This window comes from Lissotriton helveticus, chromosome 11 (genome assembly GCF_964261635.1).
Source record: "Lissotriton helveticus chromosome 11, aLisHel1.1, whole genome shotgun sequence".
Classification (NCBI taxonomy): Eukaryota; Metazoa; Chordata; class Amphibia; order Caudata; family Salamandridae; genus Lissotriton; species Lissotriton helveticus.
In genome coordinates this window covers 360115012-360141025 of record NC_136072.1, presented here as the reverse complement: position 1 = coordinate 360141025, position 26014 = coordinate 360115012, and the positions used below count along the sequence as shown (strand labels likewise).

General features: G+C 46.0%; 2 protein-coding genes across 6 annotated transcripts in view; one reads left to right on the top strand and one right to left on the bottom strand.

Moving 5' to 3' along the window:
• Nucleotides 1–728: 728 nt before the first annotated feature.
• Nucleotides 729–11053, bottom strand: LOC144791125 (uncharacterized). 2 transcript variants are annotated; one of them, XM_078665789.1, is made up of 3 exons: nucleotides 10929–11053; nucleotides 7034–7212; nucleotides 729–6570 (listed from the first exon to the last, which is right to left on the bottom strand). In XM_078665789.1, the coding sequence occupies exons 2-3, from the start codon at nucleotides 7143–7145 to the stop codon at nucleotides 6038–6040; spliced, it is 645 nt and encodes a 214-aa protein (XP_078521915.1). In that variant the 5' UTR covers nucleotides 7146–7212; nucleotides 10929–11053; the 3' UTR covers nucleotides 729–6037. The 2 variants fall into 2 exon arrangements, with proteins under 2 accessions (XP_078521915.1, XP_078521914.1); XM_078665788.1 differs by having other exon boundaries at nucleotides 5969–6570; nucleotides 7034–7215.
• MTERF4 (mitochondrial transcription termination factor 4) overlaps nucleotides 11046–26014 on the top strand; it is a 221688-nt gene continuing 206719 nt past the window's right edge. Inside the window, exon 1 of one of the 4 annotated variants that reach the window (XM_078665784.1) lies at nucleotides 11046–11177. The gene's annotated coding sequence lies outside the window, so the exon portion shown is untranslated. Of the gene's footprint in view, nucleotides 11182–26014 lie in introns of all 4 variants that reach the window. The other 3 variants (XM_078665785.1, XM_078665783.1, XM_078665786.1) reach the window with 3 other exon arrangements.

The window sequence follows — 26014 nt, the reverse complement described above, 5'->3', positions numbered from 1 at the left end:
AGCACAGCTACTCACTCGTAAGGGTCTCAAGGTGCTGGGGGCGGCTGATTCATCTAGGCACTGTGGATCAGTCGAAGAGCCAGGTCTTGAGGTGTCTGGTGTGTGCGTGGAATGAGAGGCTGTGATTGAGGTATGCAGGTTCCACGTCGAGGAGGGCCTTGTAGGCTTGAAGGTGACACTTTTTTTGACTGGGAGCCAGTGGAGTTCTCTCAGGTGTTCAGTGATGTGGCTGCATGGGCAGGGTGTGGTAATGCAGGACTTGTCTGGCTTGCAACTATATATCTGCCATGCTGAACACTACAGACAACATGCATACAAGAACACACACACTGGCATACAAGCACTAATGCATGCACACAGGACATTCAATACATTTGTTTTAGAAATGCTTACATATGCTAACGTTTGGCATTACTAAACCTTAATTCCCATCGGCTCTGCCTCAGCGTTACTATCACCACCTTCCTCTTCAATCTGGCTCCAAACAAGTTCTAGCTTACTCTGGAATACCAGCTGGAAGTCTTTATTTAGCTTTTCAGCAAGTCACAAGTTATGTGTGAGCAGACCCTGCTCAGACACCTAATGTGCTATTGACGCCACAGAGCCTGAGTGGACACTGTCAATAACACAATGTGACCCAAACTGCCTGCCAACTCTGAATTGATGCATAGGGCCGCTGCTAAATTAGCAGGTTGTAAGGGTAGATTAACACTCGACTATCAGAGTACTGCACTCATTGTCAGCTGTGTTGCACTCGACTATTTATTTATTTATGGGATTTTATATAGCGTGAACTTTACCCGAAGGTGTCAGAGCGCCTTACATAAGGACCAGTTGAAAAACATAAGGACTTAGGATTACATGCGTTACATGAAGGATACAAACAGAAAAAAATTGCAAATGTACAAGATGTAAAGTCACACAAGGAGATACAATGGATATACTCCAAGAGTCACATAGGAATGGTATATAGTACAAAGGTCTACTGCATATACTAGTGCTTAGAGTTATCTCTATTTACATAGGGAAGGGATATGACTGGATATACTCTAAGAGTCACATAGGAATGGTAGAGAGTACAAAGGTCAACCGCATAGACTCGTGATTAGAGTTCTCTATATACATAGGGAAGGGATACACATGGATATACTCTAAGAGTCACATAGGAATGGTAAAGAGTGTGAGAAGTTGGCCTGATATATGATGCTCACTAGTTCTAGTGATCACCTTGTATCATGCCAAGCAACCCTTATGGTGCAGGTTGTAAAGTCAACCTTATAGACAAGCTATCCTAGGGGTAGCGTGGACTAAGCTGGACTAAGCAGTCTTAGGCTAAACTCTGTAAAGGCATGTGAAGCAAGCTGTTTTACCATACACAATCCCTTGAATACCAAATGAAAGGACACCAGACAGATATATATTGAAAATATATATGGATTACTACAATTATCCCTGATACTCTTTATGAGCACAGAAGCAAATGCGTTAAAACAAAACACAGTTAAAATACACAAAAGTTGCACAATATGGATGAGCCCTAGGGGCCACCTAAACCATATACTAAAATAGTGGTATAAGAACCACTATGGGGAAAGTGAAGAGGCCTGGGGAATCGCTGGAGCTGTTCGGGACTAACAGTGAAGAAGTCGGGAAAGGCCCGCGGGACTCGGGTGCAGTGTTTAAAGTGCACGCACTCACCAATGCAAAGTCTATGGTGCGTAAAAAGTACAAAGTTAGTTAGAAAGGAACCTTCCGAGTGACCTAGAAAGCTGAAACTTTAGGCACAGGCCCTAGAGGTGTGTACCAGTGTGGGAACACCGGCGGAGCCGAGTTACCTCACCCACAGGAAGCGGGTGCATAGGGTCGAAGTAGTGTCGGGTTTCGTCACGCAGGTCGATGGTGCTTGGAGCTGAAGATGCTGCAGGCGGCTCGATGTGAAGAGTTCCGGTGGATCCAAGGGTGGATCTGAAGAGGTGAAGACCTGAAAGCAGAGGGGACAATGTTCAAAGTCACTAGCCAGTGACTACCGTGGAACCAGAGTGGAACCAGGCGATGTCGGGTGCAAACAGGCGTCGAGGTGTAGCTTCTCTCTGCAACCACGTGGACACGAGGGGTCGAAGACGTCCAGGAGTCGGTCACGAGCTGTCCCACGCAGGCTTCTCGCTGTTGGCGGTGTCGGCAACTTGATTGAAGCAAACAGGCCTTGGCTAATGCAAGCCACGCAGGAATCGAAAAAGGCTTGTTACTCGGACCAGCAAGGTCAGAGCAGGTACTCCTTTTTACAGGAGCAAGGGCAAGTCTGAAGCAACCAGACCCGCAGTGAAAGTTGAAGGTTTCGTCGCCAAGATGGCCACTAGCCGCGTGGCAAGTGGACGGTTAGGCGCGTCGAGTGGCACAATGCAAAAGGGCCCCACGCAGATCGTGGAGATGCTGGGGGGCTGATCTTCGGTGCAAGGGCTGCTCGAGGTTGGGGCTTCTCAAACCGCAAAGCACAGCGTTGAGGGTGCCTCGGATGCTGCGCAGTCGGCGTTTCGGGGGTCTTCCAAGATGTCCGGTCCCACGTCTCTCGGTGCCTCCACGGGTCCCTTCTTTGCAGGGACTGTGGATCGGGCGGTGAGAAGTCTGGGAGTCTGGGTCTTGACAGGCTCTGGGCTCCGGCGGCGGCAAAGCAGACGTCGAGTTGCTGGTTGGTGCCTGTGTTCACAGGGTGGTCACTCCTTGGCCACAAGGGAGATTCTCTTCCGTCTTCTGTGCAGCAGAATGTCGAAGTCCAGTCTTCTTCTGTATTTCAAGTTGATTCAGGATGATCTGAAGTCTCAGGACACAGCTCCCACTCTTATTCGAATCTAGGGGGCCGGATCACCTACTAGGTCCCTCCTCTGGGTGGGACCAGGAAGGGGGGTGGTTACACCCCCTTTCCTTTGTCCAGTTTCGCGCCAGGACTGGGGCTGGAAAGCCCCAGCACCGGTTTGAACTGGCCTATGCACAGGGACACCTTGTGTGCCCCAGGCATGTCTGATTCTATTCAGCCCTGTCCTACCCAATACACAAAATCCTGTCTGGAGTGGTGCTAGCACCTCCCCAGGCAGGAAACCCTTTGTCCAAGCTGCCCTCGCTGGAAGGACTCCCAGCAGCAGGAGGTCAGACTTGTGTCTGTGGTGGCAGCATCCATTTTGAGATGCTAAGGCTCTGTTTAACTTTAACCGGGGTTCAGGCTAGGTACATGTCGTGCCCCTCTAGAAGGGTGGAATGCTACCCCCGTCGCCAGAACTGGCGAGGGGGTAGTATTCCAATTCGTATGACACCTTACTCGACATGTTTTGATAAAGCCAAACCCAAGATAGCATTTAACCGCGAGGTTCATAATGCACTTAAGAGTATATGGTATGGCAATATCATGAAACAGCTAAAGGACATGGTTCCGAAAGCTGCAGACAGGCTCAGCTCATGCCAGAGCACCATCTCACATACTTCCAAGCACTCCGCCTCCAGGATTGATGAGGCCTTCCATAGGAGTGGCTGATAGGAACATATGTGTACATTTTGGGTTAGGTATAGGCATACTACACCTAAGTAAGGGGTGGTTACACCGACTTACCCCAGCTGAGTGATCAGCCAGTTGTGTCAAATATGGAGGCCAGGCCAGGGGTGGCACAATACATGCTGCAGCCCCTGGTAGGCCTTGGAAGCACCTATGCCCTGGGTACACTGTTACAGGGGCCAATAAGGTGAACCAGTTCCAATTGTGTATGTACCCAAGGTACATGGAGTCCATTTTAAGGAGAGAGCAATTAGCCTGGGGCCCTGAATAGCAGGATCCCAGGCCAACTGTCAAAAACCAGCTAAACACCAGGCAAAAAGTTTGGGGGTAACCATAGTCAGATATCCACCTTCCTACAGAGAGCACAATGGTCTACTGCATATACTAGTGATTAGAGTTATCTCTATATACATAGGGAAGGGATGCACATTGATATACTCTAAGAGTCACATAGGAATGGTGGGGAGCACAGCGGTCTACTACATATACTAGTGATTAGAGTTATCTCTATATACAGAAAAGCAGAGTTCCATAAGTGGGGTCGGAGGGGAGGATCCAGTCACAGCACAAAGGGAGGGTGGGAGGTTGCACACAATAAAACATTACATAACAGGGGGTAGGGAAATGAGAAAACTCGAGGATTGCGCAGGGTGAGGTAACGAAAAGCAGTGGGATGGTTTCAAGAGAGGCTGAAAGTAAGAGACAAGAACAATTTAAGGGGCAGGGGAAGGAAGAGGGGGGACAGAGAGAAAGGGAAAGGAAGGCAGAAAAAAGGACAGGAAAGCAAGAGCGAGACAAAACGAGCAAGACAGCGAGGGGTGGTTCGGAGGCACAGGAGTGACAACAGAAAGGTCGCTGGGACAGAGGAAGAGGCCAGAGATCGCCAAAATGGCGGATCAGGAGAGGGGCGGTAGAAGAAGAGAGCCATAAAAAGAAAATGGCGGGACCACCAAGGTCCAAGTCCGACATTCAAGGTGGAGGGTCACCACAGCCAGCAAGTCCGGAGGGAGAAAGGCAGTCGGCCCAAGTCCACAGCCACCCCATCCATGAGCAGCGGGGGCAGAGGTGTTAAATCCAGAGACCAGGGGTCAGGGAACAAAGGCAGCTGTCCGCAGAACGGGAGGCGGCAAAGCCTAAAAATAATGTCAAAGGAAAGCAGGAAGGAGCGTCTCACCAGGACGAATTGCAGAAAAATAGGCTCAAGAATGGTTGCGGAGAGCCGTACAGACTCTAAACCTCCCCTGTGACCCAAAACAGCCCGAGGTCTAGCAAAGAGGCGAGCGGCGAAGCTAGAAGAGTCGGAGGGGGCTCCTCTCCGATAAGGTTAAGGAGTGAAGAGCTCAGAGCAGCCATGGAGAGCAGGGCCGGCACCCTCTCACCACGGTCATGTCTGAAAGTCAATCCATCAGTCCCGCGACGAGGCAAAGCAGGCAGGCCGGCTGAAGAGAAAGGCAGTAGCAATCGGGCCGCCCAGAGACAGGATGGGGAGTCTCCGCCCGGCTCCTCTGCAACCCTCCGGAGAGACGAGTTTAGTAGCGGGCATCGGACACAGAGCCACAAAGTGAAGGGGCCCGTCCAGTGCTCCAAACCGGGCAATGAAGAGGATATGGCGGGGGGGGGGGGGGGGGGGGGGGGGGGAAGACTAGCAGCGGAGTCTGGAGGGGAGCAATGCCCTATGCCCGGCTGGGTAGGTGTCGGTCGCGGCAAGATACCTGGGCCGGACAACCCGAGCAGAGCGGCTCCACCGGACATCGGCCATGCTGGCTCAGGAACTCCTCAGGAGAAAAGCATCAAGCCTCAAGCGCCAGCTCCGACGATCATCTCGGGCTCAAAAGCGCTGGAATGGGGCCTCGAGGAGCAACAAGGACCCAGGTGAGCGGGCCATCCCCGGGGGAGGTGGTAATCCGGGGAATACAGCCTAAAAGGCCGTGTCTGGCCGGGAGCTCCCGGCCGGAACTCCTCACCGGGCGGCCATCTTGAATGACTATCAGAGTACTGCACTCATTGTCAGCTGTGTTGCGCTTCTTTTTTGTACATACCCATTTCACTAAGCTTCCCATGTCAAAAAGGAAGATCATCCTGGAGTCATTCTGGACTCATCCGATGATAACAGTCAGGCTATTCCTGCAATTATCTGGGGAAGTCATCTCAAGCCATCCTGAAGTATGCCTGTAGGACAAAAAATTTAAATGTGATGACGAACCTAGACTCATCACAAAAACTACAGTAGGATGGTGTTCTGATGATTTCTACTGGCAGGGAGTGATTACCTTTTACAACTCCACAAATGCTAATTGACAACTTCAGGATGAGGGAGAATTACTCCAGGATGGGTTCTAGCTAATTTAAGGATGACTGTCAATTATTCCAGGATGATCCTATAACCGCTCCAGGATGGAAGTGGATTACTCTGGAATGATCCCATGACAATTTCTGGATGAGTGTGGATTATTCCTGGATGATCCTATGACAGCTTCAGGATGGCTATTGATTACATCAGAATGGCCCCATTATATTTTCAGAATGAGTGTTGATTACTCTAGGATGACGTGGTGAAAGGGAGGCATGTTTTTGTCCTTGATATTTGGATTTAAGCGGGGACTCCAAGACAAGTTCATTTTCACGGTCTGATGCGTCATTTTTAGTTGTGGATTTTTGATGAAGGACACTAGCCATTCCTGCTAAAAGGGCCAGGTTTTCAAGTTTCTGCAAATTCATCCGCGAACTTGCATCACCAGGCTGAGAAGTTGTGCTTTCAGCATGAGCTTTGTTACCAACTCTTATATAATCCAGTCCACTCTGCTTGGCTTTTTTGTCCTTGCCTCTTTTCTCTGCAATTTCTTCCTCTTGTAGTTCGCGTAACACCCTCTTAAGTCTACCAGCGCTTCCCAGATTGCCACAGTCCATTAACATCTGCTTTTTCTCCAGTGCCCTTTGAAGTAACACCTGTTTTAGACCCTCTGTTGTGCCAGAATAGCTTGCAATTATCTCTTGAAAAATATCCTGAATCATTAGACATTGTTTCTTCACTAAAAAAAAAAAGCAAGAGAAAAAAAAATATTTACATATAAACTTCAAAACAGAAAAGAACACATTGACCACTTGCATCTTCAGGCTCTAGCCATAATATATAAATAAAGAGGTATTGATAATAAAGAACAAATGTACAATCTATCCATAACCAAGTAAGTAAGTTTTCCTTAATAGACAGTACACATTGTAAGCCTGAACTTGAACCTCCTGAAAATAGTTTATCCAAAATTAGCTGCCTTATAGTAGTGCCACAAGCTAAACGTTTCAGTCCTTTTCATAAGTGTTACATTTGTCTCTGGAGAGCAATCCAAGGCATATGTGGGGACATACATGTTCATTTTTACTGTCCATTATTGGATTAATTAATCACAAATGTAGGTTTTACTGAAACAGGTTGGTAATTTGTACCGTTATCCTGCAGTTGCAAACTTATTATAAAGGTTTACTTATTGTGCTTACCAGATGATTGGAACAGAATCATAGCTTTAAAATCTCTCTCTTCGGTGATTGGCCAACCAGCTTCATCTACATAGAACTTCCCCGGGATTGTCCAAAAGCAGGAAGTCACCATCTTTTCGAACACACACAGAATGATCGCAAGTGAAAAACAGGACGTTGAATGAAGCCATGATTATGTCCTGCTAGATATAAAAATCAGGAATTAGTTTGTGTGTGGTTTAAGTTTCAGAGGTAAAATACAAAGCATATCAAACTGATTAACAGATTTAATTGGAGAAAAGCACCCCAAAAAGTACACTGACCTGGTGCAATTTCTATCTAATATGCCTAGATTGTGGACTACAAAGAAGTGTTTGGGCATGCACTGAAGGCCATTGAGGAAATTACCTAATATCAACTTTATTTTTGGAGAGCCAGAGTGTATGCTTAGGTCTTGCTGCTCAGGACAAATAGTAATAGCAAAGTAGAGGCATTATGAGAGAAATAGAAGAACTATCAATAAGTGAACTTTCACACTGGGGTTTGTGACGGGAAATCAAGTTACCTATCCCCGCAGATGCATAGAGAGTCAGATGCCTGCTACCCTCTGCCCACCAGCACCCCCAACATGAAAGGACAAGCGTTAAAAATGCAATAGGTTTCACCTTTTATTAAGCTAAAGATATTAGCTTTGCTAGTAGTATTGTATGTTAATTGTGCAATATGAAATGGCTTTATAAATTAAACAAAAGGCATTACAATGGCAAATACATAAAGCAAAAGCATTGGCATAGCCAATAGGTCTCCCCTCTGGGACCTTAGAAGTGTTTTGCCAGAGGTGTTTGGTAAGAGATGCAATTTAACATAAAGGGATCCCATACATCGTTGACACATGCAGTACCCGCAGTTCAAACGAGAAGAGGGCATGGGGAAACTTCTTATACGACCTCACTCAATGGGGAAGGCACGCGTTACCGCAACTTGTGCGTGCTTCCACCTTATAAATATTTAACACATGATCCGAGGCAGTTGAACGCGAGAAGGGAGAGAGCGCGCAAGGGGGGAGGTGGGGGAGAGAGAGAGAGAGAGAAAGAAGGCGAGAGAGAGAGAGAGAGAGAAGGCGAGAGAGAGAAGGCGAGAGAGAAGGCGAGAGAGAGAAGGCGAGAGAGAGAGAGAGAAGGCGAGAGAGAGAGAGAGAGAGAGAAGGCGAGAGAGAGAGAGAGAAGGCGAGAGAGAGAGAGAGAAGGCGAGAGAGAGAGAGAGAGAAGGCGAGAGAGAGAGAGAGAGAGAGAGAAGGCGAGAGAGAGAGAGAGAGAAGGCGAGAGAGAGAGAGAGAGAAGGCGAGAGAGAGAGAGAGAGAGAGAAGGCGAGAGAGAGAGAGAGAGAGAAGGCGAGAGAGAGAGAGAGAGAGAGAAGGCGAGAGAGAGAGAGAGAGAGAGAGAAGGCGAGAGAGAGAGAGAGAGAGAGAAGGCGAGAGAGAGAGAGAGAGAGAAGGCGAGAGAGAGAGAGAGAAGGCGAGAGAGAGAGAGAGAAGGCGAGAGAGAGAGAGAGAGAGAAGGCGAGAGAGAGAGAGAGAGAAGGCGAGAGAGAGAGAAGGCGAGAGAGAGAGAAGGCGAGAGAGAGAGAGAGAGAGAAGGCGAGAGAGAGAGAGAAGGCGAGAGAGAGAGAGAAGGCGAGAGAGAGAGAGAAGGCGAGAGAGAAGGCGAGAGAGAGAGAGAAGGCGAGAGAGAGAGAAAAGGCGAGAGAAGGCGAGAGAGAGAGAGAAGGCGAGAGAGAGAGAAAGAAGGCGAGAGAGAGAGAGAGAGAGAAGGCGAGAGAGAGAGAGAGAGAGAAGGCGAGAGAGAGAGAGAGAGAGAAGGCGAGAGAGAGAGAGAGAGAGAGAGAAGGCGAGAGAGAGAGAGAGAGAGAGAAGGCGAGAGAGAGAGAAAGAAGGCGAGAGAGAGAGAAAGAAGGCGAGAGAGAGAGAAAGAAGGCGAGAGAGAGAAAAAGAAGGCGAGAGAGAGAAAAAGAAGGCGAGAGAGAGAGAAAGAAGGCGAGAGAGAGAGAAAGAAGGCGAGAGAGAGAAAAAGAAGGCGAGAGAGAGAAAAAGAAGGCGAGAGAGAGAAAGAAGGCGAGAGAGAGAAAGAAGGCGAGAGAGAGAAAGAAGGCGAGAGAGAGAAAGAAGGCGAGAGAGAGAAAGCAGGCGAGAGAGAGAAAGCAGGCGAGAGAGAGAGAAAGCAGGCGAGAGAGAGAGAAAGCAGGCGAGAGAGAGAGAAAGCAGGCGAGAGAGAGAGAAAGCAGGCGAGAGAGAGAGAAAGCAGGCGAGAGAGAGAGAAAGCAGGCGAGAGAGAGAGAAAGAAGGCGAGAGAGAGAGAAAGAAGGCGAGAGAGAGAGAAAGAAGGCGAGAGAGAGAGAAAGAAGGCGAGAGAGAGAGAAAGAAGGCGAGAGAGAGAGAAAGAAGGCGAGAGAGAGAGAAAGAAGGCGAGAGAGAGAAAGAAGGCGAGAGAGAGAAAGAAGGCGAGAGAGAGAGAAAGAAGGCGAGAGAGAGAGAAAGAAGGCGAGAGAGAGAGAAAGAAGGCGAGAGAGAGAGAAAGAAGGCGAGAGAGAGAGAAAGAAGGCGAGAGAGAGAGAAAGAAGGCGAGAAAGAGAAGGCGAGAGAGAGAAAGAGAAGGCGAGAGATTGAGAAAGAGAAGGCGAGAGATTGAGAAAGAGAAGGCGAGAGATTGAGAAAGAGAAGGCGAGAGAGAGAAGGCGAGAGAGAGAGAGAGAAAGAGAAGGCGAGAGAGAGAAAGCGAGAGAGAGAAAGAGAGAAAATAGGAAATATTAATGTGATTTATCTCAGGGCTCGATCCCTCTGCCTCAGTACTTTAGCAGTAGGTCAGGTTGTAACTGGATAATATATGGCTGGGATCGATAGTGGCAGATGTAACAAGACCGGCTTCATTTTTACAGAGATCTTAGCGGTCAAGGTAAATTAGCGCAAACAGGGAATACGTAATTGGCCCTGTCTCAATAATACATACAAACGAGTTAAAAACATTGCGCGCACATGGAACGAAACCAGAATGATAGCCTTTTTTGCGAAAGTAGATATTGCAAGATGTTGGAATGCGTCGGACTACGTTTCCTAAATAGGGCGTAATCCTCAATCGCCACAGGCAACCAGGCCTTTCAATTACACAAATAGCAAACAAAATAAAGAACCAGCATTACAACGGCTAAGTTATTTGAAGCATTTATCCTTATGCTTTGAAACGCATCCATGAAAACTGCCAGTGTTTAGAAGATGAGCTGCTCTGCACACTACACAGCTTGGGGAAACGTGACCAGGATTCAACAATAGAGCACACATTCATTTAGTAATGAAGGCTCACTACAAGTTGCAAGGACACAAGTAATGCTCAACAATATACAATATTCACATAAATAAATTTCTTTAGCCTTCTTTGATTGACAACTTTTCAGTAGATCGAAAACTGTTCCATTTGGTCGAGAATCTTGAATACACGCAGGTGCACTTGGAAGCAACATGGGACCTACAATATCCGGGCAGTAATTTACTTTTTCTTACGGCGAAGAACTTGCTGTAAAACACATTTTTTAGGCTTTTTGCAATTTTCCACAACTTACACAGGCACGCACTACGTCACACATACACAAAAATACACATGCTCAAACACAAAAGGTGTATATTAAACAAGCAGGCAGGCTGATACAGACAAACATCAAACACACATAATACACACACATTGCAACGCAGGTATTCATTATAACACGTAGAAGCACACACATGCAGGGAGCTGCGTCTGAATTTGCCCCCTTAATGAAAACTCGTACTTTCCGAAAAATGAGGAAGCTGGTCTGGGACGGAAATTGAGCAGCTGGGACCGAGAGCGGAGGATCGATGCTGCTTTTTTTTAACAGCTGCAGCACTTACCTGAGTATACGCTGGAATCGACGAAGGAAGTGGAGTTGGAAAAATAAAGAGACCGATGACAATCCATCTGTCCCTTAAATGGCCATTGCACTTACGGCAGTCTTCGTTCTTGCCGCAGAACAATTACGTCACTTCCGGCGCTCCCGGATGTGCGTAGGCTTTTGCTAGAGGAAGAAAGGGTGAGAGAGCTGCTCTGCATTGAGGATCTGCGGTTCGAGTCCCAGCCAGCCGGCAGACTGATGGTTTACAGTAGGTGATTTTGGCATTGTGTTCGAGGCAACTGCTTTTTAAAAATGTATTTTAGTATTGTTATGGAGTGAATTCGGCAGTCACCATGACGACAACGCTTGTTTTCCTTTGCAAGACCTATTCCTCGGGCCATGAGCAGGTCTGTCCGCAGTTGTTTAAAGAATCTAACAATCGGATTCCACTAAACTATGTGTTTATGGAAATACTCTATGAAGGAAGTGCAGCCTGGGGGTACAGAAAGTATCATATCACAGCAGCGCCTCCCGCATTCATAAAAAGTTTGGGGGTTTGTAGGGCTTTTGGATTTTAGGGCGTACATGGTCATTTTAGGGATGAGGGTGGGTTTGTGTTTTGGGGGGCCAGGTGTAATTTAAGGGTTTAGAGCATGTTTAGGTTTGGGGTGCGAGGGTTAATTTTAGGGTTTAGGGTGTGTTTGGGTTTTAGGGTACAAGGGTTAATATTAGGGTTTAGGGTGTGTTTGTGTTTGGTGTGCAAGGGTTAATTTGGGGGTTCAGGGTGTGTTTGGGGGTGCAAGGGTTAATTTGGGGGTTCAGGTTGTGTTTGGGTTTTGGGGTGCCAGGGTTAGTGTTAGGGTTTAGGGTGTGTTTGGGTTTTAGAGTACAAGGGTTAATATTAGGGTTTAGGGTGTGTTTGGGTTTGGTGTGCAAGGGTTAATTTGGGGGTTCAGGGTGTGTATGGCTTTTGGGGTGCCAGGGTTAATTTTAGGGTTTAGGGTGTGTTTGGGTTTGGGGTGCAAGGGTTAATTTGGGGGTTCAGGGTGTGTTTGGGTTTTGGGGTGCCAGGGTTAATTTTAGGGTTTAGGGTGTATTTGGGTTTGTGGTGCAAGGGTTAATTTGGGGGTTCAGGGTGTGTTTGGGTTTTGGGGTGCCAGGGTTAATTTTAGGGTTTAGGGTGTGTTTGGGTTTTGGGGTGCAAGGGTTAATATTGGGGTTCAGGGTGTGTTTGGGTTTTGGGGTGCAAGGGTTAATTTGGGGGTTCAGGGTGTGTTTGGGTTTTGGGGTGCCAGGGTTAATTTTAGGGTTTAGGGTGTGTTTGGGTTTGGGGTGCAAGGGTTACTTTGGGGGTTCAGGGTGTGTTTGGCTTTTGGGGTGTCGGGGTTAATTTTAGGGTTTAGGGTGTGTTTGGGTTTTGGGGTGCAAGGGTTAATTTGGGGGTTCAGGGTGTGTTTGAGTTTTGGGGTGCCAGGGTTAATATTGGGGTTCAGGGTGTGTTTGGGTTTTGGGGTGCAAGGGTTAATATTGGGGTTCAGGGTGTGTTTGAGTTTTGGGGTGCAAGGGTTAATTTGGGGGTTCAGGGTGTGTTTGGGTTTTGGGGCTCCCAGCTGCACGAGGTCAGACGTTTATCTGCAATTCATTGTGCAATCATCCAACAGTTTGCATTTTTCTGGAAAACTGAAACCAAAGTGGTGGACTTGCTCTTTAAATAGACAAACAATTCTTGTTAAAATCACCAGACGCAAAAACATCTTATTGAAAACACAATAGTACCTTTGAAGTATTCAGATGCTTATTTTCAAATCACCCCAAAGTCATCAGGAACAATGTCATCTTGTAAAGTTATCGGAGAGTCATTTACAAGTCATCATCAGGAATAATGACACCTTCTGAAGTCAGCAGATACTAATTTTCACGTCCTCCTTAAATCATCATGAATAATGACACCTACTATAGTCATCAGGTACTCCTTTTCAAGTCATCCTTTAATCATCACCAATAATGACACCTACTAGAGTCATCAGATACTCATTTTCAAGTCATCCTCAAATCCTCAGGCTGAGCTTCTGCAGCTTGCTGATGACTTCAAGAGCTTGATGATGTCTGATGACATGTAAATGACTTCTAAGGTAGTTGGATTATCATCCAATGACTCTGGGATGGCTTCTAAAGTAATCCTGTTTGACCTGGGTTGCCTTGCTGCCCCAGAAGTACCAGTACTCTCTTTGACCAAGGAGAAGTTCCGATACTCAAGCGACAAAAAATCAGAAGTGCCATACTTAGTAGTGTGTGTGCCAACACATTTAAAGCACTGATTACAAGGCTACGTAAAAAACGAAACGAGACAGGCCAGATATAAAAGTAAGGCTAAAAAGGATTTAGTCCTACTTTTATGTCTTCACAAAAGCTGGTCACCCTATAATTATAGTTAATCATTAAATAAAAATCTTAAGGGTGTTCAGTGCAATAGTCAGACATCACGGCAGGATAAACAAAAGTTACAGTTAAACACTTTAGTGAGAGCCTTTCGGAATGTCCCTGTAAGCGGACCAATGGATGCTGCCTATTCTAGCAGCGGCTCAGCTCGGAGCGCTGCTGCTTCTGTCTGCTGACGCGGAGGTTCACCTCTGATTCAGTGGGCGGGGCCATTGTGCAGCCGTCGGAGCTGTCCAATAGGAAAGACCTCCGAAGACTGCCGAAGAGCAGGGATATGCCATCCCGAGAGTATACCAAATATTGCACAACAGGAATACGAGTGGCTGCAGGGAGGGAGAAAGCGAAGTGTGTTGAGCCGTTTTCAAAGGAGTCCCCACTAATCTAGCAGAAGGTAAAGTTAATGGCAAATCAACGCACTGCTGAAATAACGTCCGATAGTGATAAATGCACTGTAAAAAGAACAATGCTAAAGTACACAACAAGCATTATGTGGCAGACCGAAGGTGATAGTTGGGTCCTAACCTTGTGGAGGAAAGCAGCCGCTAGCGACCGCAGAGTTTACGTCCTCTTTACCTTCCAATCTCTGTTGTACATTTGTCGCCCTGCTACCTTTTGCTGGCTCTATCCAGAAGTCGAAATGGGCGGGATCTGATTGGCACGAGGTGCCCATACTTTGTAAATTTGACAAAAAGGTTCCTCTTACTCGGGGCTTTAATTGGTGGGGGTCTCTCGAAGGGTTGTGGTCAATGTAAGGGCGTGGCTTAAAACACGTAAACTAAACATATGTGCTTAGCAGTGTGCTGCCCGACTTGTAGTTTGCTGTTTCTGTTATTGCATCCGGATTTAATAAAAAAAACAACTTTTATATAGAGCTAGCTTGACCCGTGGGTATCGGAGCGCTTTATATACACACAGGAGAAAAAAATAATTGCATTACATAGTAGGACCTAAAGAAGCAAAAGACATAAGTAAAACATAATTAGGCAAACAGCGAAGGGGAGGGAGAAAACCACATTCAAGTAACCACCCAAGGCTCGAGTCGGGGGTACACGCAGGTGCACAGCGCCCTCCCCCCCCCCCTGCCAAGAAGCTGGGCCCCACAGATATATGCTGAACGTGTCCTGGTGTAATTTTCAGACACTGGGACACGTTCAGCACGTGACGTCATGAGGTCATTTGCATATTGTCAGCCCCCCACTCCTTTTTATAGGACTTGTGCCCTGTAACCACCTATCATTGATGGTCTAGTGAGAGCGGAGTCAGCTAGGATATAGAAGTCTGGTTTAGTTGACATTGGTTGGTAAAGTACATATGAGTTAGTTGCATAAGATAAATAAGCAGCAACTATGACTTGTTTATAATATTGAAAATGCTTCCACTTAAAGCCCTGGTGACCCCACGACAATGATGTTGCTCCTGAGTTTAAAAAAGAGAAGGGAAATCCATAGAGAGAAAATTACTCTTTAAAGGATTTCCCTTCTCCTACAACGCTCACCTGGTATGACGTCATGTCTTGACTTCTCCACTAGTGAGAAGTGAGCAGCGCACAACAATGTGCCTGCAGTCTGAACAGTGCGGCCAGTGCACAAAACAGAGCCCGACAGGGACCCGTTTCGAGGACCCCTTAATAAAACTGCCGACTTAAAGCCCTGCCCTTACTTTATATTACAAGGCAGCTGTCCAGGTGTGGTTAATTCTGACATTTGAGATGCCTCCACTGAACTGGGAGGGGAAAGAATAGAATTTATTGTATAGTTAATAAAAACCATTACAAAAGTGAAGGTACATTAGTTTAAAATAATTAAAAAAAACATTAAGAAGTATTTATATTCATAAAATGTCACATGTGAAACTCACTGCATCGACCTGTTTTATATTAATTCTAAACAAGAAATTGTCTTTTTTCAGAGATTGAATGTCAGTGTAAATCGATCCATGTGGTGTTACAAAACAGTTTGTACAGCTCTTCCTTCTCAAGATTTGGTCGGTCTGCTGCGGGTTATGTAAAACCATTAAATGGCGAAAGATAGCTGGTACAATTTCTTGCCGAAGAGTCGAACAAGGGTTCTTATTGCCTCTTTACATTACATCTTGATCTAAATTTTTAACGACCCTTTACAATGACACCCCTTTTGTTCTCAAAGTTCATAACAAACTTAACTGATCTACAAATGAATTGTGGATCCGCAGTACACAGAACTTGTATGATGGCGGATCGACAGGTACGTATTCCATAGTCGTTGAATTTTGCCTTTAACCAACGTCGTCGCTCCTGGTCCAGGGTGGGACAGATGCAAAATAGGTGGATAAAATCTTGTTTTATGGTACCACATAAGTCACACTCCATGGTGTCCGTTTTCCTCCAATCTGGTTGATCTGCATTTGTTGGCAGGTTTCCCATCCTTAAGCTAAGGTATTTCAATTTGACAAATGATGAAAAGGATAACCCGAAATAGACTGCGGGTTTTGGCATAGTGTATGATTGAATTACCATCCAGGCATGTGCGCGATGACTGACAATTGACTTGTCATTGATTAGCGAATGCCTGTTTGCTGCCCATTTAACTACTTGCTTAAATGATGATACAGGTAGCTTAGTTTGCCACAATGATGCAAGTTCGGTGGTATCAAGAGACAGATTTAGGAACTTAGTGTATTGAGAGTTCGGACTATTTTGCATTGCCTCCCATGTGGCAGTATTTATCTCTGTTTCCCTGTTCATCCAGATGTCATACCAAAACTTAATGGTCTCATACTTTTTTTGCAGTTCTTGTGATTGTAGGCCAAACTCGAGTCAGACCTGTGCCGGAGAGGCGTTGCACGGTAAACAGAATATGCGCTTATAGACTCTGGTTTGAATTTTGTCTAAAAGCTGCGCACTTCTCCCATGGTGTAACACACTGCCGTAGGCTATTGTAGGGAGTAGCTTGGCCTTGATGACTGTCAGAAGTGGATTAAACAGAGGGCCTTTTAGCTGCTTGGAAATACTGTTGAATGCATGTAACAGAGCTGTTCGCTTTTTTTCGATGACCTCGAAATGCGAGGAAAAATTGAAGCATCTGTCCAGTTGTATTCCCAAGTATTTATAGCTATCCACTACCTCCAGTTTCTTATTGTCGATGACAAAAAGTGGCAAGGCTTTGCGTTGGCGAGTTATTATCATAATCTTTGTTTTCTGGCTGTTTATTTCGAGAAGATTCTGTTTAGTGTATTCAGCCAGTTCACGAAGGAGACGTTGCAGACCTATTTTGGTCTGACTAAGGAGTACCACATCATCGGCGTAGGAGAGATGTGTCAACCGTAGTGTTCCAAGCCGTGGCGGGTGGACGTTAATCCCATCTAGCTTTGTAGTTAGGTCTGCCATGAATAGATTAAAAAGATGGGGCGCCAGAACGCAGCCTTGTTTCAATCCATCATATGTCCTGATCTTCCGTGTTAACTGGGGATTGTTAGCGATCTTTACCTGCATCCAGGTATCTGTGTATAAGTCCATTATGGGATATAGAATTGTATCAGGCAGGCCCTGCTGTTTTAACTTGGACCATAATAGCTGACGGTTGACACGGTCGAAAGCCGCCTTGAAGGCTACAAAGCAGGCATACAATGCTTGACGGCTTTGTATGCTCTTTTCGGCGATTAAACTTATCGCCATGGTGCCTGTACCCCTGCGAAACCCAGTCTGATTTCCCGGAATTTTCTTATTTTCTTCAGACCATTTAGTAAGGTCAAGTAGCACTAGGGATGCATAATATTTTGCTTCAGCATCGATAAGTGCTATCAGACGGTAATTAGCTGTTTTTTTTCTCGATCTCCTCCTTTGTAAATCGGGTTTATAATCGCCCCTCTCCAGCTTTCTGGGAGCCGCCTTGAGTTATTTATTGACCCAAATAAGATGTTTAATTTGCATGCCCAATATTGGGGGTCCTCCTTGTAGATGGCCTGAGGGACACCATTCGGTCCTGGTGCGCTATCTTGCCTGCTTCTCTTAATTATTTTTTCTAATATGTCTGATTCTGCGTGAGAATTGGATGTCTGATCTCCACCTTGCTGATTGGTATACAGATTGTTTAATTGCGCTAGGACGGAGGTCTTCAGGTTCACTACTTTCAATGTATTGTTAGGTGTTGTTATGGGCGGCGTGGCGTCAATGGATTTACCGAAAATGTGTCAAGTAGATGTTGTACCCATGCGTTTTCTGTAACACAGGTCATATTTATTGTTTGTACTGATCTGTTTAGAGTGTTTACCTGCGACCAGAACGCTCTGGAATCAGATTTCTTTGTTATGGAATAGTTTAGTCCAAAAATCTGTTTCTCTGTTTTTTTTTTCGATCCATATTTGTCTCTTATATTGTTTTCTTACTAATCGGATTGTTTGCCAAACATGTGGATCTGAGGTGCGACCCTTTACTTGCCTCATGAACTTCCGCAGACGCCTTCTTAAGGACAGTAAGGTCTTACTGAGCTGACCATTGTTCTTTTGGTGGGACTTCATCCTCGAGTTGGTTCCAGTCTTTGGTAGTTTGTTCAAAAAGACGGTCCATGTTTCTGCGCAAATTGCATTTCCGTTGGTTATATTTTGGAATAAGTGCTTTGCTTCCTGTGCTATTTGCGCTACTGAATTAATCGTCCATGTTAGTCGCTTCAGATTGATTGTGGATATTTCCCCAGCTAATTGAAGAACCGGGCTATTTAGGACCCAGCGGCCCCCACGTTGGGCGCCAAATAAGAACCGGGTTATTTAAGACCCAGCGGCGCCAGGGGAAACGCCCTAGTCTCCGGGTCCACCTGTCTTAGAGTACAGAGACACGGGATACTTCTTGGGGACGTCAAAGATCAATTTTATTAGCTGCAGCCAGTAACAGGTATCCTAGAAGTACAACACGGTGTATGTTGAGACTGCTCAACTTTACAAAGCTAGTCATTCCTTTTATACCAAATATTATGCTTCAGGCAAACATTCCTTATTTACAGTTTGGCCACTCACATGTTTTCACGACAAAGACAGAAGCAGAATCATGATGACAAGCCCAGTTTTCAGTTTGTCCAGCCCATAACCAATTATTGGTCAAACCCAACATTCTTCATCAGACATGTCGATCGAACCCATCATAAAAACGGGCACATCTCCATCGTAAACGGACCATAAAGAAGAGAGCAGGGACAGGTGTGAGCAAGATAAGACATAGTTGTGTGCAATAAAAAGGTTTATGGTGCCCTGTGCCTTGCTTCGTAATCTTGATCAGCTACTGGGAAAGGAACTGGCTTAACCGGTTTGGCTTTAGGCAAGAGGGTCGCTCGCTCAGGTCATTCAGAAGTCAGATAAAGTGTACGTGTGCTTGAAGACTCGTTCGGCCACTGTCATCGGCCTATGTGAGGGCAACCACAAAATGGCTGCCGTACACAAAATGGAATCCGAGGGTTCAGAACGGAATCCCTGATTTCATGGTGGTCTCGTCACTCGAACATGACGAAAATACTCGTACACCTTACACTCGCCATTTTCTATCTGAGGTTACCAAAATCGTCATGATACGATGACTTTTATGAAACTGGTTCAGAATTTCAGTACCTCAGACCCTCCTTTTGCCCTTACATAGGCAATAACCTAAACCCATGTCAGTCTGAGTCCAGGTCTATACTCATCAGGTCATCAAGATGTTGCTGTAGCATCATCCTATTACTTAGCACGTCTCTTGACACAGGTTTCTTTACACACGATGTAGCACAGAGGCCACATATAGCAGGAGCACACTGTATGCACAGACAGAACAGGAAAAGAATGGCTAAGATCATCCCAAGGACCATCAGAATCTCCCATCCCCATGTGGATAACAGTTCCCAGAACCATCCCATCAATGACCAATCTCCTTCGTCCACATGTATAGACTCGGAGATCTTGTGCAGCTTGGAAATGGCCTGGTACACTGTCGGAGCATTGTCTGGAATGAAAACACAGCAACTCGATTGGATCACTTTACATACCCCACCTCGATCTGCAAGTATGACATCTAACGCAACTCTGTTTTGGAGTGTCATAAAACGATCCGTCTGGAGCTCAGCAGTCAAATTACTAAGGGCACCGGCAGTTTCAACTACGGTGGACTCAACCACCCTCGTCAATTGCCGTATGTTCCTGCTGTTAACCATAGGTCCCCAAAATGGCAGAAACCCTTCAAGAAATCTCCCAATTCTTGTCCTGCAGTATCTTCCTTACTGAGGACACCTCTAACTACCCTTGTCTTGTGGTAATCTGCCGCAGCTGTGTAGGTGGGAGGCAACAGGAACGAAACAAAACATGTGCCCGAGAAATCAGGGGGCAACCATGTGTATGTTCTATCATAACAGATGAAATAGGTACCCTTAGCTGCTAGGAACGATGGGGAAGTCTGGGACGCAAAAACATACGTCTTAGTGTAGATACTCTTCCCTAACTCAGCTCTTGGATTCTTGCCATAACCTTGCAGACATAGATGACCCTGATGGGGTACAATCCAAATCGGAGAGGATCTTTTTGCTTGCTGGTTCTCGCTCAGATTCGCTCCATATCCAGTCACGTTCCATCCAATATACGCTAGTGTCTCATCTTTCGGGATAGTCTCATAGGAACTAGCTCCCTTAATCATATCGACTATTCCCTTAACTAGAGCACTATTCTTTGGGTTATCCTTCACAGAACGTAGGGGGTGGACTTCACGAGCATAGATGAACATCGTTCTGTATGCCACACAGAACCATTGTAGCTGAATGGCAGGACCAGATAAGGGATACCCTTATCAGTAGTATGAGGCATAAGGCCACACACCCAACAGTTAGTCGTGTTCACTACTAGCTGGTGTTGGTGCAGAAGCTGAACAAAAGAGTTATTAGCGAATTCTAATCTTCTAATGGATTCATGTTCAGGCAGAGGGTGAAAAGAATGCGAAGAAACAGTAGAAGAAGGTATGGGTTGTGTAGTGGGTGCAAACGTCACTTGAAAAGAAAATATATTATATCCCATTAAAAACATCATTAAGCTAAGCAATATGAGAACACACAATATTAAGAAACATTTTCTGCTCATTAATTTATACATTTGACCTCTAAAATTCATTTCATTAACAGGTCTCTCCATCTCGAAAAACCCCATCCTCTAACCTTGCTGCTCGCGGAGGTAGGGTGTTCCGTGCTAAGGAATGCTTCTCTCAGTCCAGGGAACGCCCTAGGAACAACCAGAACCGTCGACCTTGTGTCTTCGGCTTGCACTCTAAAGACTTGACGCCGCGACCCTACAGCTGAACCCGGATGGCGGCTCGAAAAACAAAAATTGGTCAAAACAGTTTCTCAGATGGGAGAGCTGAATGTTCAAAAATAGATCATAAAAGGAAATCTCTTTAGTTTATTTGTCCATGACTCTTGGTCGCAAATTATAACGGCCCTTCCCGGGCAATGTCTGGTCACAGAACAAGAGTTCAGGCTCGGTAGTGTCCAGTCGAACTGACGGTGGCACAGCTTCTTGCAGAAGATCGTCGCTTTCACCCTCAGAACTTGTCCCCATCAAACGTGCGTTGCTAAAAGGGAGAAAACGAGGCACAGTCTCAGTATCAGCAATCCCTCCTGGACCCACCGGTCGTACGGCAGAGGCAAAGGAACCCTCTTGCAATGTACGCCGTGGATCCAGTTCTTTTTTCCTTGTACTCGTACAGCAGTTCTCGTGGACAGAAGCACCAAGAAGGGGCCAATCCAGCGGGGCTGATCGTTCTTTGTCCGCTGGAAGTTCTTGATTAGTATCCACGATCCAGGATCGATTGCATGCCCTGGATCTTCAGAAGCCTGAGGCAGTGTATCATGAACCTGTTGGTGTAAGACACGCAATTTAGCCGTCAAGTCATACAAGTAATCAAGCAGTACAGGGTGTTCAATCTCACTGAATTTTGTCGGCCTCGACACTCCACATATGTTTGCCGGGCGGCCAAAAATTATTTCGTATGGGCTAAGTCCCACTCGTGAATGCACAGTCATCCTAGTCGACAAGAGTGCTAATGGCAAAGCATCCGGCCATTTAAGACCAGAGCTCGCCTGTATCTTGGCCAACTTCAATTTGAGGGTGCCATTATAGCACTCTACTAGTCCAGCTGATTGGGGGTGATTTGCAGCGTGAAACTTTTGGCGGATTCCTAACCCTTCACACACTCTCTTCATCACTTGACCCACAAATTCACTCCCATTATCACTCCAGACCATTCTCGGCAAACCATATCTAGGGAAAAACTCTTTGACAAGTGCTTTAGCTGTGGACAAGGCAGTATTATCTCTTAGGGGATATGCTTCTACCCATCTTGAGAAGGCACAAACAACCACTAGTACGTATTTCAGGTTGTTGCATCTCTCCATGTGAATGAAATCTAACTGCAGAACCTCAAACGGATATGTCGGGGGAGCAAACGGACCAGCTGGAGTTGGAGTTCCCTTGCCAGGATTGTACTTCAGACAAACCATACAATTTTTAACCACATTCTCTGCACACTTAGGAATTCCAGAATTTTGCCATACCGGAGCCAACAACTTACAGATCCCTTTCACACTGATATGAGCCATTCCATGCGCCATCGTAACCACTGCAAGCACGTACGCATCGGGTAACAACCATCGCTGATGCTCTGACAACTCAACCCAACAACCATTCGTGGCTAATTTACCCGTACTCTCTCTCCACACACTCAACTCTTTCTCTGTAGCTTCAGCTTGAATAGACTTCACACTCTCTATCGTATCTCTGCACATTCCAACGTCACCAATCCATCTTGCAGGGTCCGCAACATACATTCGACTCATCACATCACTTGCCGTTTCTTTCGCAACTTCATCAGCAAACGCATTACCGCGACCAACGTCGTCAGTAACCTTCCTATGTGCACTGCATTTCACAATCGCGACTTGCAACGGCAAAGTAAGTGACACAAGAAGCTAATTCACCACCTGACCATGCTGAATCTTAGTTCCATGAGACGTGAGGAACCCACGTTCCTTCCACAATCGTCCAAAACTATGAGCCACACCAAACGCATACTGGCTGTCAGTATATATGGTCACTTTCATTCCTTTTGATAATACACACGCTCTCGTAAGTGCAATCAACTCTGCTGCTTGAGCTGAATTATGTGCGATACGTGCAGCTTCAACAATCGTGTGCAAAGTCGTAACAGCATATGCCACAGTCGTATCACCATTCGGAAGCTTGAAGCAGGAACCATCCACCCATAAGGTACCATCACACTTCACAAGAGGAGTGTCCCTAAGATCTACTCTCCCTTTCGTTTCCTCTTCTGTCCTGAGAAAACAATCATGTTGTTCAGAAACATCTGTCTCTGCTACAATCGGCAACAACGTAGCTGGATTCAACGTGTTGCATCTCTTTATGTGCACATGACTCGCTAAAAGTGTAGACTCATAACCTGACAATCGAGCACTAGTTAAGTGCTGTGTCTTGGTCCTGTTTAGCAACGTATCCACTGCATGTGGAACCATTACGATCAACGTATTATTCATTACCAAACCAGCAGACTGTCGAATAGAAACAGCTGCTGCCGCTGTGGCTCTCAGACAACTCGGCAACGCTCTAGCTACCGGATCCAAATTCGACAAGAAATACGCACATGGACGCTGCTTGTCCCCAAAAGATTGTGTCAACACTGACAACGCACACCCTTCTCTCTCATGGACATACAGTGTAAAGGGCTTACTGTAGTCGGGGGTACCCAACACAGGAGCCGAACACAATGCATCGCGCAGTTCCGAAAAACTTTTCTGACAATCATCGGACCACGGGAGGGGATTTGGTGTATCTTTACAAGTTAATGCCACCAAAGGTTTGGCCAGCAGGGAAAAATTCGGTATCCATTGTCTGCAATATGACGTGATACCCAAGAAAGCACGTACTTCTCTCTGTGTAATTGGCACGCTCAATTTTGCAATCGCCTGAATTCGTTCTGGGGTCAGTCTTCTTCCCTCCTTTGATAAGAGATGACCTAAGTAGGTCACTTCTTGTCGACAATACTGTAATTTTGAAAGAGACACTTTGTGATGCAAATCAGACAAATGACGCAACAAAGACAAGGAAGCTTCTTTACAAATTTCCTCAGTATCTGCAGCGACTAACAAATCGTCGACATACTGGATAAGAGCAGCACCATCAGGTAAAGCAATCGTATCAAGCTGTGTTTTCAAAGCCTGACTATATATTGATGGACTCTCACAATAGCCTTGAGGAGCGCGCTTGAACCGGAAGCTTCGACCTCCTAAAGAGAAGCCGAAAATATCCCTACTTTCCTCGGCAATCGGGATGCTGAAGAAAGCATTCTTCAAGTCAATCACCAAAAACCATGTGGCTGAAGCTGGAATCATGGTCAGTAAGGCAGTGATATCTGGAACGACAGGGAATTGCGGAACTACAATCTTTTTTTTAAAATTATTTTTATTGGCATTTTTAAAACAATGCGATACAATGGCATATATGAACACAAAATGAGTCGGGCAACGTAGTTTGGACACAGAGATCTGTGCAATCACATCATGAATACAGGAGCATATCTTTACACATATCAAAGCATGGGTTGTTAACCATAATCGAAGGTTTGAAGTATTATTCCGTATCAGAGCTAGTGCTGTCCGTATCAGAAGGTGGGTCGCAAATGTTCCCTCTGTATTTATTCCACGCCCCCCAGACCCTTTTCCATTTCTTGGGACATCCTCTGTTTCGATACACAGCCCGTTCTGCAATCATCGCAGCGTCCATATCTTGCCTCCAGGCCGCCAAGGAAGGCGGCATCCCCCCGCCCCACCTTTGTGCTATATTCCTTTTCGCTACCATCATACCTATTGTCATCCAAGTCTGCCCATATCGCGTGAGGTCGTTGGGTTCCCATATGTTCAAAAGGCATCGCTTGGGGTCAGGCAGTATGGAGAGTTCCTCAGATTGAGACATGGTGCGCATCACTTGAGCCCAGTAGTGTGCAATTCGGGGGCATTCCCATATCGTGTGGTAAAAGCTACCTATTTCCCCGCATCCCCTCAGGCAGTATGGGTGTGCAATCCTTTTCATTTTGGAACTACAATCTTATTCACCTCGCGAAGATCGATCACGAACCTATATACAGGTGGTTGTGAGGGATCAGTCCTTTTTAGAACAGGCAAAACCGGACTATTGCACACATTACCTCTCGTTTCTTCAATTACATCTTTTTCAATCAGGTCACGAATGATCGCTAGCAACGCCCTTTCACCTTCACTAGAGATCTTGTATTGGGGAATGCATGGCATTTTAACATTCGCTTTCAGCGTCACAACATACAGCGGTATTTCCAAAAGACCCACATCATTAGGACCAGTACCCCAAAGAATACCAGGAAGGGATGACAGTTCTGTTGGAAGTTCATCCTTCGATAAATACATCGGGGAGACCACTTTCTTACCCAATGTGAGTTGTAATCCCGAAGGAAAACAATACAACGTCTCGTACAATCTTTTCAACAGATCCAATCCTAACAAGTTCTCACCACAACCTGTCGTCAGAATAAGGGGTGCTTCGAATTCACAAGGTCCAACAGAAAGAGACATAGGACTAGAAATCGGGTTCCTAACCGGGGCGCCAGAAAAGCCTACTGAAACATTCGTCTCGCCAGACAAAGGTGCGCCAGGGAGTTGAGTGCATAATAGAACTCTTCGTAGCACCAGTATCCAACAGAAAAGGTTCTGACACACCTGATGTAATCACCTCAACATAAGGTCCACTCTGATCTACTGGAACTGAAACAACTCCCTCTCTTTGTCTATGGCTGTCCTAGCAATCATCACCTTCCATATTCTCACCTTCTACATAGTAGTCATCAGCATAGTACTGAGTCGTCCTACCAGACGTGTTATTCTGCTGATCAAAACTATTCGTTGAATTTTGAGGGGGAAAGGAACGTGCGTTCTGGGGGAACCCTCCACGTCCTCTACCTCTAGGAGCTTGTGGAACACCCCGACCTCTTGCGCTAGAAACACCATTCATACGCTGTAGCAAAACAGGGCAGCTACTTTTAAAATGACCCTCTTCTTTGCAATATGCACATTGATTAGGGCCTACAGGAAAACGTTGTTGAGAAGGCTCGAACCTTTGCGAGTTTCGCTGAAACTGCTGAGGTTGCTGATAGTCACGCTGGTTACTACGGGGCGGATACGCTTGCTGTAAAATAACCTTCGTCTTTAACTCTTTAGTCTTCTTGTCTGCTCTGCCTTCTCATCCTTATCCCTATTTTCATAGTATTGTGCAGTAGCCAATATCTGTGCTGATGAGGAAACAGCCCACAAACTCCCGGAATCCTTCAACTTGGTACATAACCCGGGAAGCAAATTATGCACAAACTTATCAACAAACAACCGCTGACCACCTTCAGTACTCATGTCTTGACCACTGTGGTCGATAAACGTTTCTTCAAACCTAGTGAAGAAATTGGACACAGTTTCATCTTTCTTCTGCTTACACGCAGACAATTTGTCCCAGTTTACTTGCATCGCGGGCATTAAAGTCTTCATGTAAGTAACTATCTTACCAGGGAGTTCTGCAACTACAGGCTCAGGTTTAGCACCACCAACTTGTCGGCCATCCGCAGCACTAATATTAGCCCATGTATCACCTAACTCTTGC